The sequence below is a fragment of the Purpureocillium takamizusanense genome, chromosome 9 (assembly GCF_022605165.1).
Source record: "Purpureocillium takamizusanense chromosome 9, complete sequence".
Classification (NCBI taxonomy): Eukaryota; Fungi; Ascomycota; class Sordariomycetes; order Hypocreales; family Ophiocordycipitaceae; genus Purpureocillium; species Purpureocillium takamizusanense.
Genome location: NC_063076.1, coordinates 465,055 through 482,314, shown reverse-complemented (window position 1 = coordinate 482,314; position 17,260 = coordinate 465,055). Strand labels below are relative to the sequence as shown.

The window sequence follows — 17,260 nt, the reverse complement described above, 5'->3', positions numbered from 1 at the left end:
AACGGAGGGGGGCACGGGCGCGTGTGCGTGCGTGCGTGCGTGCGTTCGCCGTCGATTCCTCCATGCAGCTCATCCCATCTCATCTCATCTCGTCTCGCCCCGTCTCGTCTCGTCTCGTCTCGTCCCATCCCATCCCATCCCAATCCCATCCCATCCCATCCTCGTGTCATCCATCCATCATCCCATGTCATGTGCACGCACAGGCACTGCTTCATACCAAACCAAACCAAGCCAAACCAAACACGCTGCGGCCCGCCCAGCCCATGTCTCCCGGCCCCGTCCATCGTGCCTTCATCCAATTCAAATTACTACATGCTCGTACTACGTACTATCGTTATTCCAAGGGTTTCCTCCGACCCTACCCATCGCCGCCGTTGGCCGACCCGAGCCACGGGGCGGGCTCAATTAACGTCCCCTGGCCGCCCGCCGGCACACCGCGTTGCCCATCGCCAGGCCCCCCTTCCCCCCCCGGCGGCTGTCAATCCACAGGAGGTAGATGCGGTCCGGCCGGCCACCGGCCCTGGCAGCCGCAACACGCGCCTCAGCCTATAGCCCAAAGAAGCAGTGAGCGACACGCGTGCCAGGGGCAGCAGTTATCATACTGTACATACATAAGTTCATGAAACGGCCGCTACCAAGCACAGCCACATCTGTTGCCCGAAAGCATCTTCTCTCTTCGTTTTCGCAATTGCTCTCTTCGATTCCAGCGTCCTTGCTCCAACATGCATTCCCCCTTTCCAGCCTCACCAACGCGGCTTGAACAGCTGAAAACCCTTCCCCCCCACCTTTGCCCATCACCAGAGCGCTCTTGCGCAATGGAGCGGCGGCGGAATATCTTGTTGGGCCGACAGACAATCTTGAATGCAAGCGGCTGTCGCTGAGTAAAGCCCATCCAACGCCGGGACGGCACCGTCGTTCGCCTTGGAGGCACCCCGGCCCTGATGGGCGAGCGGCTGCTACCTCCACTCCAGGACCTGGAAGGTTAGTGCAACGTGCAACGCGCTACGGGTACAGGGATGGCGCCCTACCGCCCAGGCGATGGGGAGACCGCGGGCGGCCTGTGCCGATAGCCAACTGCCGCGCGCCCAACTCCTCCAGGCTGCTCCATCCTGGTTGGCGGTGCCTGGCGGGAGGTACATGCATGTACTTTGCCGCCTTCCGTATGTGGGCAGCTACATGGGTGGCACCTGCCATATCAGCCCCTGAGGCTCACCCTCTCACCAGCCCAGCCCTACCGACCTACCATAACATCGCTGCCGAAAACTCGCGACAACCGGCCAATCTCTAACAAGAGCACAAACATGGCTTGTCCGCTTCATGTCTCAAGCCACAACACGTCGAGCTCTCGAGACAGAGCGCGCCGAGCTGCGACGTGGTCTCTCAGCCCCTTCCGGGGGGAAGCCCCCAGTCGGCTGACTCGACTTGAGGAAACGGCGCCGCAGGGGTCCTCTTACTGGGCCGTCGCATAAGGCCTTAGGGTGAATACCACGCCGCATAAGTGCTAGGAATCATTTTTCCAGGGTCCTCATCGAAGATTGTATAGACTACACCTACGCCGGGCGCTCGTCGCCCAACCCTCCTCCTCCTCGCCTCGTCTCGCCTCGCCGCCCTGCCCTGTTTCGTCGCGGAGCGCACCGCCCTTGTCGTCGCCCTCATGGCACGCGTTCGCGGCGTCTTCTCCTTCGGCTCCGGCCCTTGGGATCCCACGCATCGCTTCGAGACGTCTTGGCTGCTTTCCCCGTGGCTGCTCTTTGCCGTCCGTGCCCTCTTCGTGAGTCTCCGCCTTCCGTCTTTGTTTCCATCTCGTCTCCTCTGACTGACTGGCCCTTCCCCCTCCCCCCAGTGCGTCTACGGCTTCTTGACCCTCTTCTTCATCATCGGTTGGGAATGCAGCCATGACGCAGCCGGCGGCTGTCGCGAGGCGCGCCAGTCCTTTTCCTACTTCACCGTCCTCACCTACTGGGGCCTCGCCTTTTACTTCCTCGCCGCGTCGGTCCACACCGGCACCTACGCCCTGACCGGCAGGCCGCTGCTCGAGCGCCTGCCGCAGCCGCTGCGCGCCCTGCACTCGCTCTTCTACACCACCGTCGTCACGCTGCCGTTCCTCGTCACCATCGTCTTCTGGGCCGTCCTCTACAAGGGCGTCTGGTTCTCCACCGCCTTCGACGGCTGGCACAACGTCAGCCAGCATGCCATGAACTCGCTCTTCGCCCTGTTCGAGCTGGTCGTCCCCCGCACCGCGCCCCCGGAGCCCGTCCACCTGCTGTGGCTGGTGCTCATCCTGCTGGGCTATCTTGCCGTCGCGTACGTGACCCTCGCGGACCAGGGCTTCTACACGTACAGCTTCCTCGACCACGACGCCGTCGGCGGGAGGGGCTACGTCGCCGCCTATGTCTTTGGCATTGCCGTCGGGATTGTCATCATCTTTGGAGTCGCCTACGGGCTCATTTGGCTGCGGAGATGGGTTACGGAGACGAAGCTCGGCATGGAGGGCAAGCTTGCGTATCGCGTGGTGCACGACGAAGCCGAGATGAACACGATCCAGCCCAAAGAGCGTGAGACGTCGGTAGTATAGGTTCGCTATAGATGTTTACTTCATACAATAGCCGATATTCTTGCTTGGCAGGCTGCGTGCCGACTCATGCCGTTCTGGCCCCCCAATTACACGCGCCCTGCACGCGCCCGTCGTCATTCAGCACTTCAGCGTCGCTCCCTTGCGCTTTTCTTCTTCCCGAATCTCGAACATGACCTGGATGCCGACAAACAAACAAGAGCATGCCACCACGAGAAACATGACACCTGCAACGTTAGCCCAACTCAATGCGACAAGGACGGTGCACACTTACCAGACCAGTCATGCAGGATCCCCTTGATGATGCTCTCGAGGCCGTCCAGCCCAACCGCGAAGCCGACCAGGTTCGCCGCCATCATCATGAGCACGTTGGCCACAGCGCCTACGCAGCACAGCATCCGATACTCGGTAGGTCGGCTCTCCCACTTGCGCTTGGGGAACAACGCCGACGCCGCCCACTCGGGGACCATGAAGAGGACGATCAACCACCCCCAGATGAGCAGCCGCATCTGGATATCGTGCCACAGCGCGACAAACGTGAACACCAGCAAGTACGTGACGATGGACCGCGCAATCGCCCGCCAATTGCGGAACGACGAACCCCCGAGCGGCACGTAAATGTAGCGAATCAGCCATCGGTTGTAGGAGCGGTGCCACGCCCGCCAGAACAGCTGCGTGCTGTAATTGTTGCTCACGCAGCGCACCATGTTCTCGGGCGGATCGATGCCGTCGACGAGCGACCACAGCCGGAAAAGCCGCCACGGCAGCAGCAGCTTGAGCCAGATGATGTGCAGGTTGAAAAAAGACAGCATGCTCAGCTGCGCAGCCGTGTACTCGCCCCAGACCGGGTTCGCCTTGCTGATGGCCCCGACGTAGTCAAAGTGCAGCACCAGCTCCATGGCGAGAAAAACAAGCACGAATCGCACGCCGTATCGGATCGTCCGCGAGGCCTCGATGCTGCTCGCCCGATGCTTGAGCTGGGAGATGTAGTCATTGAACGTCAAAATCGGCCCCACCAGGTACAACGGGGCGTACACAGCATAGGCGACATAGTTGCGAAACGTGAAGTCCCGGACGTCGGCGGGGATGGTGATGCGATCTCGCTCCGACAGGTTGGCCGGGTCTAGCTGCTTCTTCTTGGGCGTATTAGACGACATCGTACGGCTGCGGGTCTGGATCCCTTACCTCGAGCCCGTTGGCAGAGCGCTTGTCAATGCTCCAGTAATAGTCCATGTTGAAGCTGATGAGCCGCAGAATGGTAATGTTGAACAGCACCTCCCACCGGGACATGATGCCGCCGAAGCCATCCAGCCATGCACCCCACTGCACCAGCGCAGAGTCGGCCGACGCGACGTGGGCAGCCAGCCACCGCAGTCGGTACCCCTCGCAGAGCTCGTTGGCGAACAGCGTAGAGATGTTGAATACCCATGTAACTGCGGGGATGTAGCTCCGCGGCAGCGTCATCGCAATCTGGTAGTTGACATACAGAATGGCGAGTACCTTGAACGCCGACACCCCGTGCAGCGCAAGGAGAAAGAGTATGGCAAAGGCAAAATCAAACGACGCCCGCAGCTCCAGCCGCCCAGAGCCACTTGACGTCCGCCCGGGCTGCTGATAGACCGCATTCCACACCCTCCGCAGCAGCGGATGGAAGAGCAGCAGCGCGCCCATGTACGGCAGGTTGCCTCGAAACGTGTGGTACTGTGCGTCGGATAGGTCGACCTTGCGCCCGGGGATCCAGCCGTCGGACAAGAAGCGCTCATACTTGTGGTATCTCGGGTCCGATGCTAGAGCCAGTCAGCACGTGCCTTCCGAACCGTCGACATCATCACGAGGAGAGGGGGGGGGGGGGGGGCAACACACGACGCGAGACTGTGTACGGGATCCAAAACATGGTCGGCACCGCCAGCAGAAAGACCACATAGTAGAGACAAAACTCGGGAGTCTGCCATTTTGGCGGCTGCGCGCGTGCCTGCGCCTTGGCTGCCGCTTCTTTGGCAGCAGCGGGATCGCCGCGCGCGTCAATGATGCTCTGGTAAGGAACGGACGAGGCTGAGGTGAAGCGAGTGTCGAGGGTGTCGAGGCCGTAGACCTTGCCGAGGAGCGACAGCGCGCCCATGGCTGACGATTGAAGCGAACGAAACTCCGAGGTCGGGCTCAGCGCATTGTGGTACGCGCTCTGGGCAACGACACGGTGGGCGAGGTCGGTCGCGATTGGTAATGGACAAGATGTTGCTGGAACGTGTCTGGTGAGGTCCGACCTGCTGGTGGGGCCTCGGCGAATTGCACCCCTGAGTTGGGGAGACGTCACATGGAGCTGCCAAAATTCAGGTACCAAAGAGCTACAGGGTAGCCCGGGATAATAGGCAGATGACAATCGCATCACGGATTGCTTTCTGTACAACTCAGATAGAACGGTCGTAAGGAGATTCTCCGCAAACCTCTCGCAAAACCGTAGTCACTGGCCGTATGCGGCAAGGAGGTACGCGGCGAGTCCCCAGCTCTGCTTCTTGATAGCGCTCGGCAGCATTGCCAAAGCTGAAGATCCTCGCCCAACCCGCGCAGCCGCTCATCCGGCAGCGGAGGTGGAGCAGACTATCTACGATTAAATCAAGGGGCGTCTGTTGTCAACCATCACGACATGTCCCAGCTCGATCATCGCCACGACCGTCAACTGCAGTTTCCGCACGGCGAGCGGCCACGTCAAAGGCCAGAGAGCTTTGCAAAGTAGGATCTGAGCATGCATTGTACTTTACAGACACTGGGGAGACACGTGTCTTATCGGGCCATGACGCACGCTTCTACAAAAGTACACGCTCCTTGACGTGACGTTGGACGTCACCATCGCAGAACCAACAAATTGCTCCGGCGGACTTGAGGCTTCGGCAATGGCAAGGTTACAGCACATTACTTGAGTCAAGTACGGACCCAGGACGTCCGAGGCGCTCTTAGAGGACATGGCCGACTCCTAAAGCCGATCGGGGTGGCAAGCCTCGCATCGGCAACTGGACCTGTCCTGCCAGAAAACAGGCCATGTTCCGAGCTGCCATCTCTTCCAACATGGACGCAGGGATGGACGGACGCGACCAACAGGCGTTTCGGACTCCAGGGTGTGTACTCGGTCACATAATCGGATCCGGACGACGAACTTGTGACCTGCCTGGACCGACCAGGGCGCTGACGTGGACAATGGGGAAGATGTCATCAGGCATCCGATGTCCTGCGCCATCATCGTGCCATGAACACAGTCGGCACAAGCTATGGCACCTTGCGTCCGTCAGTCATTTGTCAATTTGCGACACGGCGCCATTGTGTCGATTTGGCGGATTGTTTGTTGAGAGCAGGTCTCAGACATCGGTATCAACCGAGCGCCCCATCCGGTGCTGCATCGGGGCTATTGTGAACTCGTCCAGGTTCACGAGCGTGCGGCCAAGCTGCTGGATGGTGGAGCGCATGCAAGACTAACCGGCGATAGGCATTCGGAGCATCGTGCTGCGGCGTATTACAGTGAGAAGTCCAAGGAGGTTTGTTACGGCCGATGCCAGACACACACAGTGCCATGCCCATCCCGGCGATTCGCGCCCTCAGACGCATCCAAGTGTGGCATCGACCGTAGCTTGTGCGACCCATACGGTGGGCACCATACGGTGGGCACCATGTCGTTGCTTGTCCGCTACCCTTGGCCCGCGTGCAGTCAGAGAGCCGACGAGACAGCATGAGAGTGTGATCGGGAGACGCAGTCGTTGGCGGCGCCGACTCCGGTCGAAAATCGGTATGCAAAAGGTCGTCTGGAGCATACTGTACAATGGACGACCGGAGACCACTAAAGTCCCAAAGCAGTACCGTCACCTCACTCTCCTACGCGACAACGCCATGCAGTACCTCTATGCTTGTTGCGTACGTACGTAACAGTCGCGTAACATGGTCGCTCCCCTGGCGCGAGCGATCTCGCCCATGAGGTGGTGCCACAGCAGTCTTGGCTCGACATTGTTTTAACCTCGGGCCTGGGTTGCACGGGGGCCGAGAAAATGCTGTTGTTGTGAGAGCAGAGCCGCCTTCTGTCGCCAGCGCTGGGTCACGGAGGCACCCATGGCACCCAGCGTGCTCATGATGCACGGTCAACGCAGGTGGAGGGACGCATCGCCGGCCGGTGGTGGCTCATCTCCGCTGCCGCCGTGCTTGGGCGTTGCGAGCGACGACGAGCGGCCAATGGGTTGCTGGCCGCAGCGATATCACCGGTCGACCGGCAGCAACCGGGCGGGCACCAAGGACCCAGACGCCGGGGAGCGGGTCGTGGCGTAGTAGACGAGGTAAGGTAGTGTCTGAGGTGAGTCGTCGGGACTGCGGCTTTCGAGGCAGCATGTACCGGCGGATGTGCGGCAGCATCTGCAGGTCATCACCAGAGCACAAAACGGGGACCATGTTGAGACGGTGCCATTGCTGAATGCAGAGACAAGCCGTACATGCGTACCTCCGTGACCCTTGTCCGGGGAATCGGTAGAACATGGCAGGCGGGGGGGTTTCGCCGGGCGCTGTCTCGTCATGACACGTGCAGCATCGAGTAATTAGGGCTTTTGGTGGCTCTTCATGTTACGCTGCGCGCGCATGTCAAGCAGGAAAGTGCGATGGCGACTCTTCCCTGCTTGCGGGTGCCCAGGGCAGGCAGGGCTCAGGACTCAGGAGTCAGCCAGCACAAGCGAGTCCCGAAAACTCTCTTATCGACACAAACACGCCGGCGTCACACTTTGGCTGACGAGGCTTCAGAAATGCACGTCGCGATCCGCCTCCCACCAGAGCCGGCAGTGTCAGTCCGAGTTGGTACGACACATGCCCACCCAAGGTCCGAGCGAGGGTCGTACTGCGGTGGCACCCGAGCTCTGCGCACACGGACGGGCCACCGACGATGGAACGGGCAGGCAAGTTTCCCGGCATGTTTCCCAAGGGTTCGATCGCCAGCCAGCAGCCCACTGCCAGTCCAAGACGCAGGCAAGAAATAAATGGTCCTGGCATGGCAGATCTGCCGCAATCTGATCGCGTCGTGGTGGGGAGACGGATGCAGCTCGTCGGCCTCGTACATGCTTCGTGCATATGTGCACCAGGGGCTATCCGATGTGCTGTTGGTCGGGCAGGAGGCCCGTCGGCACCAGCGTCCGCCGTTGAACAAGGGGCTCCCCTCCCGAAACTCATTCGACCTTGTCTTGAATCGGCTCTCGTGCACGACCGGCTGGCTCCTGGACATGGCACGGGTGGTGGCTGAAGGCACGAGCATGACGAAAGCGCCGTTCCGTCCACGGGACAGGTGCTGGCACTGCTAGGTTAGTAGGTAACTACCAGGGCGGGGGATTGGCGTGAGGTGCGGGACTGCGTACCTGGTCGGCGACAAGCTTGGGGGGGACGGGGAGCTTGTGGGCTGGCCCCCTTGCAAATGGATGCCAATCCACCTCGCCCTGGACGGAGGTGGCGCTTCTTCGACGGCGGATGGATCTGGTGGCGGCGTTGCTGCCCCCTCCCGCCCGTGCCCCCGTCCCCCATCCATCGTCACTGACGCCAGACCAGTCAGTCAGCCCACCCGCCGAGGGGCCACCACCCTTCACGATTTGATGCCATTCTTCACCCAACAATCGACGAGCCACACTGCCAACATGCACACGAGCGTTTCGCGGCCGGCCAACACGACGTCTTTGTCGTCGGATTGTCTGCCCACGGGCGAACCGGAGTCCCGGTAGCCGCGATGACACGCCGGCGACCAGCGCACCCGGACAGAGCCTTTGCCTACGGCCGATCCGCCTGATTATCACCGACACGGCGCTGGGCCCAATCACGGGGCAGCGGCCGACGGCGATAATGCCCGCCCGCCGCCCGCCTGGCTGGCCTCCGCGCCGACGTCCTTCTCCAACGCCGCCAACGGCGTTTTGTCCAGCCCGCACCGATAGACCGACCCGGGCGCCGCACAGCAAGCAACAGCGCAACCGTAGCGCAGCGACGCAAACGTGAACGAACGCCTGCCCACCCCCCGGTGCTTCCCTCTCCTGTTTCGCGACCGGCGCCTCGATTCGCCAGGGGCCGCCGCCGCCGACGCCGCCGCCGACGCCGCCGCCGCTGCTGCTATTGCTGCTACTGCTGCTACTGCTGCTGCTACTGCTGCTGCTGCCACTTCTGGCTTGCTTGTCTGTCTGTCCGCTTGCCAGTCTGCCAGCCAGCCAGCTTGCCTGCCTGCCTGGCCTACATGTCCGACGCCTGCTGGCCGCCCATTCCCGCTGCCACAACGCCCCCGGTTCCGGGGCGGCGAACCAGGCCCGACGACTTCTGCCCGCCGGCGGCCATCAGCCATCCGCCCGCAGGGGGATGAGCGCCCCGCCCGGCCCAGAGAGTCGCGCGAGCCCCAATGCGACGTGCCACACAGCGCTCGAGGCCGTCGATTCGGCCGCACTTCCGTCTCTGCAGCGCGGCGCTCCTGACCTTGACGCTACCTCGCACGCCCGGTCTGCCCATGGCTCTGGCCTAGACACATCCAGGAGGTCGGTCGGCCCCCTCTGCCGGGGCGATCTTGTCGTTCCCTAAACCTCTCCACCGGGGCTCCGCAATGGCCTGCGGCTTTGATGTGCCGCGTACGTGACGAGGGCGTCGCACCCGATACATATACACGGCTCGGCCGCTCTGTGACAATCTCGCTGTTTCTCTCATACTCCCCCGTGTCTCCCGCCCTGCATGTTCCCGTGTCCGCTCCGGAGCCGTGCTCTGCGCCTGGACGCTTTATAAATCATCGTCCTTCTCCTCACCTGCGTGCTTCGGGCTTCGCACATATTTATTTTTCGCATGTGCTGCTGATCCCAAGCACACTCGAAGTCTGCTATTCCTCCTGTCGACCGGGCGCGCCTAGCTTCCTCGGCAGCCCCTTGGCAGCCCAACACGAACCGACTAACCCCCAAACGCCGCATTGGGCCCTGTCGTGGCCGGTATCCTCTCTCTCCTCCTCCGTCTCTCTCGTCAGTGAATCATCACTGGACATTGTTGCTGTTGTAAGTCGCTTTGCCATCCTCGCTGGTCCGTCTGCACACGCGACCGCCTCTCGTCTCGACGCGCCCCAAGGCATGTCATGCGCACATCGTCCCCACACGGCACCCAATGTCTCTCTTCGACCACCCTCTGCCGTTGAAGCATGAGTGGCTGAAGGCCTGGAACGGTGTCGTGGCCGGCATGCCAGATGCCAGGACACATCCGTCTCTGCCTGGGCCTCTCTGCTCGCACCATCAGCACCCCTCCCCGTCCCCTTCCCCCTCTTTCGTCCTCCATGCCCTTTTGCCTATGACTGCCTTTGCATGTCTGACACTTTTCTTAGATGGGTATGAAGCCCGCCAAACAGCCAGCGCCGTTGAATCTAACAATCCCGCAGCCAGCAATCAGGAGCCGAGCCACGACGGCATGGATGCCGCCAACGATCCTCGCGCCATGGAGAGGGTGCCCGTGAGCATGGAGGCTGGTCCCTCCCGATGCCACATGGAATCGTCATTTCTTAACATACTTCACTCTACCGGCTTCGCCGAGTGGGCAGCGCGTGCCGAAGCCCAGAACCAGCAACTAGGCGTAGCGCCCACGTGGCCGACTGAACGCGAGGTGGGCACATCGTCGTCTTCAGACGGCAAGAGCCGCAAGTCGTCAGCATCCTCTCGGTCAAGCAATAAGTCGTCTTCAGCAAAGAAAGGATCACGGCCGCGGAAGGCAAAGGACGGAGAAGGCAAGGGCAAATCGCAGGCGAGCCGAAGCAAGAGGACAGAGGAGAGCGTCGAGGAGGACGAGGAGATGGACGCCGAGGCCTACGAAAGGGAAAACTTTGTCCCTCACTACGCCAACTACAACAACATGGATGCGGAGCTCAACATCCTCAAGCGGCACCTCATGCAGCGGGGCGGATTCTCATGATAATACCCGGGCACGTGACAGCACGCCGCTTCCAAGGCAGGGCTCTGCCGATTCATATCTCTTCAGGAAGACGGGAGCACACCGGCCTCTGTCGCCGCAAAACTGGACCAGCGAATCTTTCTGGTAGGGACTCATTGGCATCAGATCCAGTAGCATGAGGATATCCCGGACGGGTGACCATGTTATGACTAATGAACACACAATAATCACACCAAGTTGAATACAAAGCGGCAATAAGACGTCTGCCTTTATGCAACCCGATGTCGTGGGGGCTCATGTCTAATGTCGTTGCGAACTGCTTCGTACGTAGCCATTTGCAGAGGAGGTCATGATGACGTGCCGAAAGCAGGCATTGCGGTGGTGGCATGGTGACATGGTGGTCCAGTATACGTCGACGCTGCGTGCCCTGCGTGTCAAGGTGTGCAGACATGCCCCAAACTGCTCACCGCCAGCAACAACACCAATAGCCGCCGCGTCCCGGTCGGTGAGGTCAGTTGCCCGACGGGACACACCCACACAATCGGCCGCACATCGGCATAGTAACTTAGCTTGCTTAGTACCTGCGAGGCCCGACGGCCGATCGCCCCCTGCCGGCCGGCACGGAGGGGGGTGGTGATGGGATGCCAGGGGGGAACGAACGAACAGTCGCCACAGGCGGGATCTCCGTTTTGTGGATGCACTGCGGGTTGCTGCTTGGGGGGGCGGGGGGTTATGGAGCAAGATCGACGGCCACAGCGCAGTGAGTGAGTGAGTGACGAAGGCAACACAACAAAAAAAAAACCCCCCAATGACTTGCATGCTAACGTAGTAGTAGTAAGCGGCCCGGCGGCGAGGGATGGGAGTCAAATCGCCACAAGTGCAGTTCCAGATCTGTCACGCAGCAGGTCTGCCGATGTCGATGATTACACATGGGGGGAATAACCACAAACGGTATCTATCATCGACCGACCCGGCCACCAGAACCAACCGAGTTTCCAAATTGAAAAGGCCAAAGAAAAAGAAAGAAATAACCGTTTACGCATTGCGCAAAGAGGGGTTAGTTGCGTCGAGGACGGAGAAGATGGATGTGGCACGCCCACAGCGAAACGAAAGGATGGTGACGCAAGGGCGGCGCGGGGGCAGTTGGTTTGATAGGTATTTATTAGCAGGCGTTGATGACCACGGACCAGCAGGATAATAATAGCTGGCATGGGTGGTGGTGGCAGAGGAAGTGCAGCAAACAAAAAAAAACAAGGGTCTGCCAGGGACAAAAAGAAAATCTCCAGGGCGTGAATCGAACACGCGACATTCCGGTTAAACTGAGGCAAATTACAGCCGGACGCCATGAACCAACTAGACCACCCGGAGATTGGATGGATTGGAGGGACAAATCCCTGCCAACTGTTGCCAACCGGGCCGTTATTTAAGGTTATACAGGGTTGCACGTTTCACAGCCTCAATCCGTGCTTTTGTCTCAACGCACCCTGGAGACAATCACCTTCATGTTCGCTTGGGATCAAGTAGACTGAGCACCCTGCATCGCTCAACTGCGGTCTAAATGGATCTAAATCATTCTGCTCCTTGATGTGTTTTTCTAAGTGGCAGATCGCAGGATCGAATATGAGTAGGGCTTCTCTATAGCTGGCTGATGCGTTGCCGAGTTCAGGTTGATGGTAATGTGCTCAACTCGCTGATCAGAACCCAGCGACAGTCACACAAGTCACCAACGTCTAGACCACTAAGCCACGCAAAGCTAAGGCGTAGGAAGTCACGGACTTCATGGCTCCAACACGGCACCATCTGTATGTCAGACATATCTTATGTATAGTACCCATCGTACTGCATAACTCGGGCACGACCCCGACTTTCGTGGACGGCTCATTTGGCGTCTTCAGACGCCCCTCCGAGCCAAAACTGAAAATTATAAAAGAAGAGGATTTGAACTCCTGGTGCGCGCCGGCCCAGGTATCGCATGTCATGTCCGATCGCCGGCATACCAGAAAGCCCGCTTAAAGAGAAAGTCAACGCTGAACGCCAGACACCACCTAAATCAGTTGTCGTGCCCGCAACTCCGTCGCTGATAGTCCATATGTCACATAATCCCCATCGATTGGCCGGCCGGCCACGTTTATACATGCTATGCTCCTTTAGGGTATTTCGGCTTGCCTCGCCCTAGTAACTGAAATCAACATTTGCCATGGTCGGCGTCGACTTGTTCTGGTTGGTCTGGGGGGTCACGTTTTCGTTGTCGTGATGTATCGTGATGGTCGACGAGTTGGAGTCGCCGAGCGTGGTCTCGGCGGACGAGTGCGACGACGTGGCCTGAAGCTCGTGCTCGGGCGGAGGCACCGCGCTTGGTGACCACCCCTCGTGGAGAATCTGCTGGAAGCTCCAGCTGGGCTCGAAGCCCTTGCTGTTCCAGGCATGGTTCACCCGCTCGTACATTTCGTCGATTTGCTCCAGACTGATCTTGCTCGTCTCGTACACCATGCACCAGACGAAGAAGACGGCAATGATGCAGAACGCGCCCCAGATAAAGAACACCTTGGGCCCGAAGCTGGCGCTGCCGTCCCCCTTGCCGACCATGAACGGCGTGCTGTAGGCAATCCCAAAGTTGAGGACCCAGTTGGAGGCGGTCGAAAGAGACATGGCCTTGGCTCGAACCTTGAGAGGGTAGATTTCGGACGTGACGACCCATGCGACGGGGCCCCAGGACGCGGCAAAAAAGAAAATGTTGAGGGAGCAAAAGACAACCAGGATCGTCTGCGACACGTAACGCAGGTCCTGGCCGGCGGCGGTCGTGAAGCTGGCCATGAGCAGCTGGCAAGCCGCCATACCCAAAGCCCCAATCATGAGCAGGCGTCGACGGCCCCAGGACTCAATGATCAAGAGGCCGGGGAACGTAGACACGACATTGATGACGTTGATGATGAGCGATTTCGTGTACGGACTGGACACGCCAACACCGCCAAAGAACGTGGTGCTGTAGTACATGATGAAGTTGATGCCGGTAAGCTGTTGCAGCATCTGCAGGCCGCAGCCGGTAAAGGTGCGCCGACCGAGGTGCGGCGTGCCGACAAACACGTCCTTGTACGTGTCGGGACCAAGGGTCAGCTCGTACTGGTGGTTTGCGATCATTTCCTCCAGCTCCTCGATGAGGGCGGGGTGGGTGATGTCAAGGCGCCGCAGGCGGCTGAGCGACAGCCCCGCGGCCTCCTTGCGGCCCTTTTTGACCAGGAAGCGAGGCGTCTCGGGAAGGACGAGAAGGCCGGCAGTCAAGATGAGCGCCGGCACCAGCTGTAAGCCCAGGGGAATACGATACGCAGACGAGTTGGTGAGGTTGGCGGTGATGATGTTGATGACTGATGCGGCTAGGAGGCCAATCGTTATGGAGAGCTGGTACGCGCAAACTAGCGTACCACGTATCCATTTGGGGGCCATTTCGGATTGATACAAGGGCACGAGGACGGAGATGGCGCCAACACCGACACCAGCGAGTGCCCTATTGAGTGTCAGCAAGGGGCTCCGGAAAGCGGACGAAGGGGGGCGGCGTACCTTCCAACGAGGAGCAGCGGCACGGCATCGGCGCAGACCTGGCAGATGGCCCCGATGCAAAAGACACCGACGGAGATGACAAGGGTTATGCGTCGTCCAAGGGAATCGCCAGCCGGGGCCGCAAGAAGGGCGCCGACAACGGTGCCGGCGCTTAGTATGGCGACTATGATGGACAGGTCCTTGGGACATATTTCCGGGTTGCCTGGCGTGCCACAGTTGGTCGCGAACTGCTTCTTAAATGCGGACATGGCGAGGATGCCGTTTATAGCGCTGGTTCGCGTCAGCTCGTGTCTCATGATGCCGGCGAGCGAGCATGCTCTCCAGATGTGCCATCCCGCGTCGCAAGAGCGTCTCAGCGCATAACCACGCCCTCATACACAGCCAGACCAGACTTCGCCGTCCACGCTACTCAACAAAAGATCGAAAATAAGCCAGCTTACCCAGTATCGTATCCAAAGAGCAAACCGCCGGATGCCACAAAGAGACCGACCATGATGGCCGGTGCCGATGAGCCTGCGACATTGTCGGGCTTATGCCAGCCCATGGCAATCGCCATGGTGCGCGGTGGGACGTCAGTCCACGGTAACGGATCGTCGGTCGTTCGGTAGACTCGCTCGCAGTGCGCCGATGGGTACGGGCGACTTTGGTTGTCGTCCCCTTAATCGTAGTGGCTTCGGGATCGAATGCCCCCTCGAGGGCGTCGGTGAGGGCCTCACTCTGGGCGGACCATGTGCGGCGTCGCAGCGGGCAGACGGCGCATGCGGTTCGGGGGTTTGGCTGCAAGTGACTCTCGATGGTGAGGAAGAAGGGGAGGTGATGGAGAGGGAAGAAGGAGAGAGGAGGCGGGCGGGAACAGACGTTGGTGCCGCTATCGAGGATTGGTGGACGAGGGACGAACCGGTCCCGTGCAGGTTGAGGACGAGGGTGAGCGAAGGTCGAGGTGGGAGGGTGAAGAGGGAAGGGAAAAACTGGGGAGGAGGCCCGCTGTCTGTCAGGGAGGATGGCACCTCATGGCTGAGGCCAGCAGGATCCAGGCCACAGACGAGCCGAGGGGCGAGCTGATTGGGCGGCTGCCGACGCCAGCAGCGCCGCGGCGGACTGGCCTGGCTGGGGGCCTGCTGCTGGACTTGCCAGCCCGGCTTGCAGTGGACGGCGAGTCGAGCGCAGGGGCGCTGAAGTGGCTGCTGAGGGCGCTGGAAGTCGCACACACACACACCCGGGGGACACACACACTGTAGCGGCCATTGGGCGCTGGCCTGGCCCGTGGGCTGCGCTGCGGGCGGAGGGCTCCACCACCCTTTGACCCGCACCATGCCACCTTGGGCGTTGGCGCCTCGCCGCACTGGAATGGCATTCTCTCGCTCTCTCTCCCCCATCTCCTCCGCGCCCTCACACTCCACTCCGCCCGCGTCCTTGACCCTCAACAACACCCGCACCCTCCACCCTCACTCACCCTGCCGATGGTGCAGCGCCCCCCCGGCCTGGGTCACACACACTCGCGTTGTGGCTGGCCGGTCCTCCGCCTCCACGCTGGCCCCCCCCGGGTCGTCGCCCGCTTCTGACAGGGCCGCATGAGGGAATCTGTGCTGTTGGGACCACGGTGCGAGCACGCTTTTCTTTCGTCAGCTCACAACCAACACGACGACGACGGCGGCGACAGCGATGATCAAGACCACGGGCCCCCCCTGGACGCCTGCCAGGTTTTTCTGCAGCACAACTTGTCCCGGCATCGCTGCGAATGTGGCGGCGACGTTTGAATACCCTCGCCGCCGGAGGCCATCCCTCCCTGTTCTGCGCAGCTGATTGACAAGGGAGCGGCCCGCGGGACCAACTGCGTTGCGGCGTGGAGGCCGGAGTCTCGCCTTGCGGCCCCCTTCGACGGCTGTCTCTGATCTGTCTCACGCCTGAATTCAAAAAGATGAGACCCTTGGAAAAACTTCGACTTTGGGGCGGTCGCCGGCCCGCTCAGATACCTCCATGGAGCTTCCCCAGATTTGGAACCCTCTCCCAAGATTCCATGCCTCCAGTTGGCCGCGACACCGGCTTTGTGGCCCAGCAGCGAGCACTACCGCGCCGTCGCACCGCGATGGACCAACAAAGGGCAGCAAAGCCCTCATGTCATGCACGGCCGTCGTGGGTTGAGGTGACGGCCAGATCGGGCTGCCCATGCACGTCGCCGTGGCCTGGAGCTGCGTGCCCATGATGAGGACCAAGCAATAAGTCACCGTGTCGGGCGCACCGTGCTCAGCTCCAGCCAATGTCCCCCGCCCCTGCCATGGCAGACGCCCACCACCGTGTCTGCCTGTCGAGGCCTGCATCTAACTTCTGACAAGTTACAAGCGGGCAACGCGTCGTGCAGCGGTGCGCCCGAGCGGCGCTTGGTACCTCGCCGTGCCGTCGTGGCCGTACCGTCCATTGCCGACAGATGAATGCCCCCAACTTGAGACTCCCCTTGCTGACTGAGCCGGGGGGGGGGGCCAACAGTGTCGGGCTCGACAGCGGCCCAGGTCAAGGCAAGGCTCAGGCCCGAAGATGCCATGCCCTGATGGCTCATCACCAGCCGGCGAGACGGGGCTCGCCTTGCACGGCCTGACGTGTCGCGTCGAGCCTTGGAGGACTCGCTGCTCGTCATCGCTTGGCTCATCACGCGTCCGTAGTACAGGCCCGGGCTGACCGACCGACGGCGAAAATGCAGTGGCACCGTAGCCAGCGACAGCGCCGCGGCTGTTGTCTCTCATCACCGTCCCTCACCGCAAGTATGGGGCACGAAACCCTTGGCTGCGTGTTGTAAGAATGAAAGTGCCGCACACGTACCCATCGATCTCGAGGCTCCGTGGACCCTGATCGTCACCCTCGCCCTACCACCACACTCGCAGGGCTCGACAAAAGCTACATCTGCCACCTGTCAGATGGGCACTGTGTTATGCACCGACCTGGGCAAGGCCCGGGTCCTGTTCACACACGCATGCACGCACGCACGCACGCACAAGCACTCGCACAGTCCCCGTCCACGACAATCCGCGCTGTGTGTCTTGTCGGCAACGGCAACATAGCCGCGGATGTGGTTCGACAGCCGGTGGCTTTAGGTCCTCCTTTAGCCTGGCCAGCTGTGATGTTTTGCGGGGAACGAAGCATCGGGGCGGTACGTACCGGAGCTTGTTTGCCAGACCCCTCGCCGGTTCACACCACCCACTACTCCGATTGACCTTCCTCGACAGATGCCGCTGCATGCTC

The 17,260-nt window shown here is 60.7% G+C and overlaps 4 protein-coding genes and 1 non-coding gene across 6 annotated transcripts; 2 read left to right on the top strand and 3 right to left on the bottom strand.

Annotated features, from left to right (window-relative positions):
* Positions 1 to 685: 685 nt before the first annotated feature.
* JDV02_008970 (uncharacterized protein) lies at positions 686 to 2,611 on the top strand. The gene is made up of 2 exons (XM_047990605.1): positions 686 to 1,771; positions 1,844 to 2,611. The coding sequence occupies exons 1-2, from the start codon at positions 1,655 to 1,657 to the stop codon at positions 2,573 to 2,575; spliced, it is 849 nt and encodes a 282-aa protein (XP_047846614.1). The 5' UTR covers positions 686 to 1,654; the 3' UTR covers positions 2,576 to 2,611.
* GUP1 (glycerol transporter) lies at positions 2,558 to 5,385 on the bottom strand. Of its 2 annotated transcripts, XM_047990603.1 has the most exons (4): positions 4,436 to 5,385; positions 3,758 to 4,359; positions 2,847 to 3,708; positions 2,558 to 2,799 (listed from the first exon to the last, which is right to left on the bottom strand). In XM_047990603.1, the coding sequence occupies exons 1-4, from the start codon at positions 4,953 to 4,955 to the stop codon at positions 2,693 to 2,695; spliced, it is 2,091 nt and encodes a 696-aa protein (XP_047846612.1). In that variant the 5' UTR covers positions 4,956 to 5,385; the 3' UTR covers positions 2,558 to 2,692. The 2 variants fall into 2 exon arrangements, with proteins under 2 accessions (XP_047846612.1, XP_047846613.1); XM_047990604.1 differs by having other exon boundaries at positions 3,758 to 5,385.
* Positions 5,386 to 9,697: 4,312 nt separating this feature from the next.
* On the top strand, positions 9,698 to 10,492 carry JDV02_008968 (uncharacterized protein; the record flags this gene model as incomplete). Its single annotated transcript, XM_047990602.1, has 1 exon — positions 9,698 to 10,492. One exon carries the CDS (start codon positions 9,698 to 9,700, stop codon positions 10,490 to 10,492), a length of 795 nt encoding a protein of 264 aa, XP_047846611.1.
* A 1,258-nt stretch (positions 10,493 to 11,750) lies between these two features.
* JDV02_008967 lies at positions 11,751 to 11,839 on the bottom strand. Its single transcript has one exon. It is a non-coding gene; the product is annotated as a tRNA-Tyr (tRNA).
* A 401-nt stretch (positions 11,840 to 12,240) lies between these two features.
* Positions 12,241 to 14,951, bottom strand: RCO3 (glucose transporter). The gene is made up of 3 exons (XM_047990601.1): positions 14,467 to 14,951; positions 14,027 to 14,296; positions 12,241 to 13,973 (listed from the first exon to the last, which is right to left on the bottom strand). The coding sequence occupies exons 1-3, from the start codon at positions 14,580 to 14,582 to the stop codon at positions 12,644 to 12,646; spliced, it is 1,716 nt and encodes a 571-aa protein (XP_047846610.1). The 5' UTR covers positions 14,583 to 14,951; the 3' UTR covers positions 12,241 to 12,643.
* Between the last annotated feature and the right edge of the window lie 2,309 nt (positions 14,952 to 17,260).

Bases quoted from the DNA above. Each gene is read 5' to 3' on its own strand.
- JDV02_008970 (XM_047990605.1), top strand. From the start codon at position 1,655: ATGGCACGCGTTCGCGGCGTCTTCTCCTTCGGCTCCGGCCCTTGGGAT. The intron at 1,772-1,843 runs GTGAGTCTCCGC...CCCTCCCCCCAG, and splicing joins TTGCCGTCCGTGCCCTCTTC to TGCGTCTACGGCTTCTTGAC.
- GUP1 (XM_047990603.1), bottom strand. From the start codon at position 4,955: ATGCGATTGTCATCTGCCTATTATCCCGGGCTACCCTGTAGCTCTTTG. The intron at 4,360-4,435 runs GTGTGTTGCCCC...GACTGGCTCTAG, and splicing joins CCCGTACACAGTCTCGCGTC to CATCGGACCCGAGATACCAC. The intron at 3,709-3,757 runs GTAAGGGATCCA...AATACGCCCAAG, and splicing joins GCTCTGCCAACGGGCTCGAG to AAGAAGCAGCTAGACCCGGC.
- RCO3 (XM_047990601.1), bottom strand. From the start codon at position 14,582: ATGGCGATTGCCATGGGCTGGCATAAGCCCGACAATGTCGCAGGCTCA. The intron at 14,297-14,466 runs GTAAGCTGGCTT...GACGCGAACCAG, and splicing joins CTCTTTGGATACGATACTGG to CGCTATAAACGGCATCCTCG. The intron at 13,974-14,026 runs GTACGCCGCCCC...GACACTCAATAG, and splicing joins CCGCTGCTCCTCGTTGGAAG to GGCACTCGCTGGTGTCGGTG.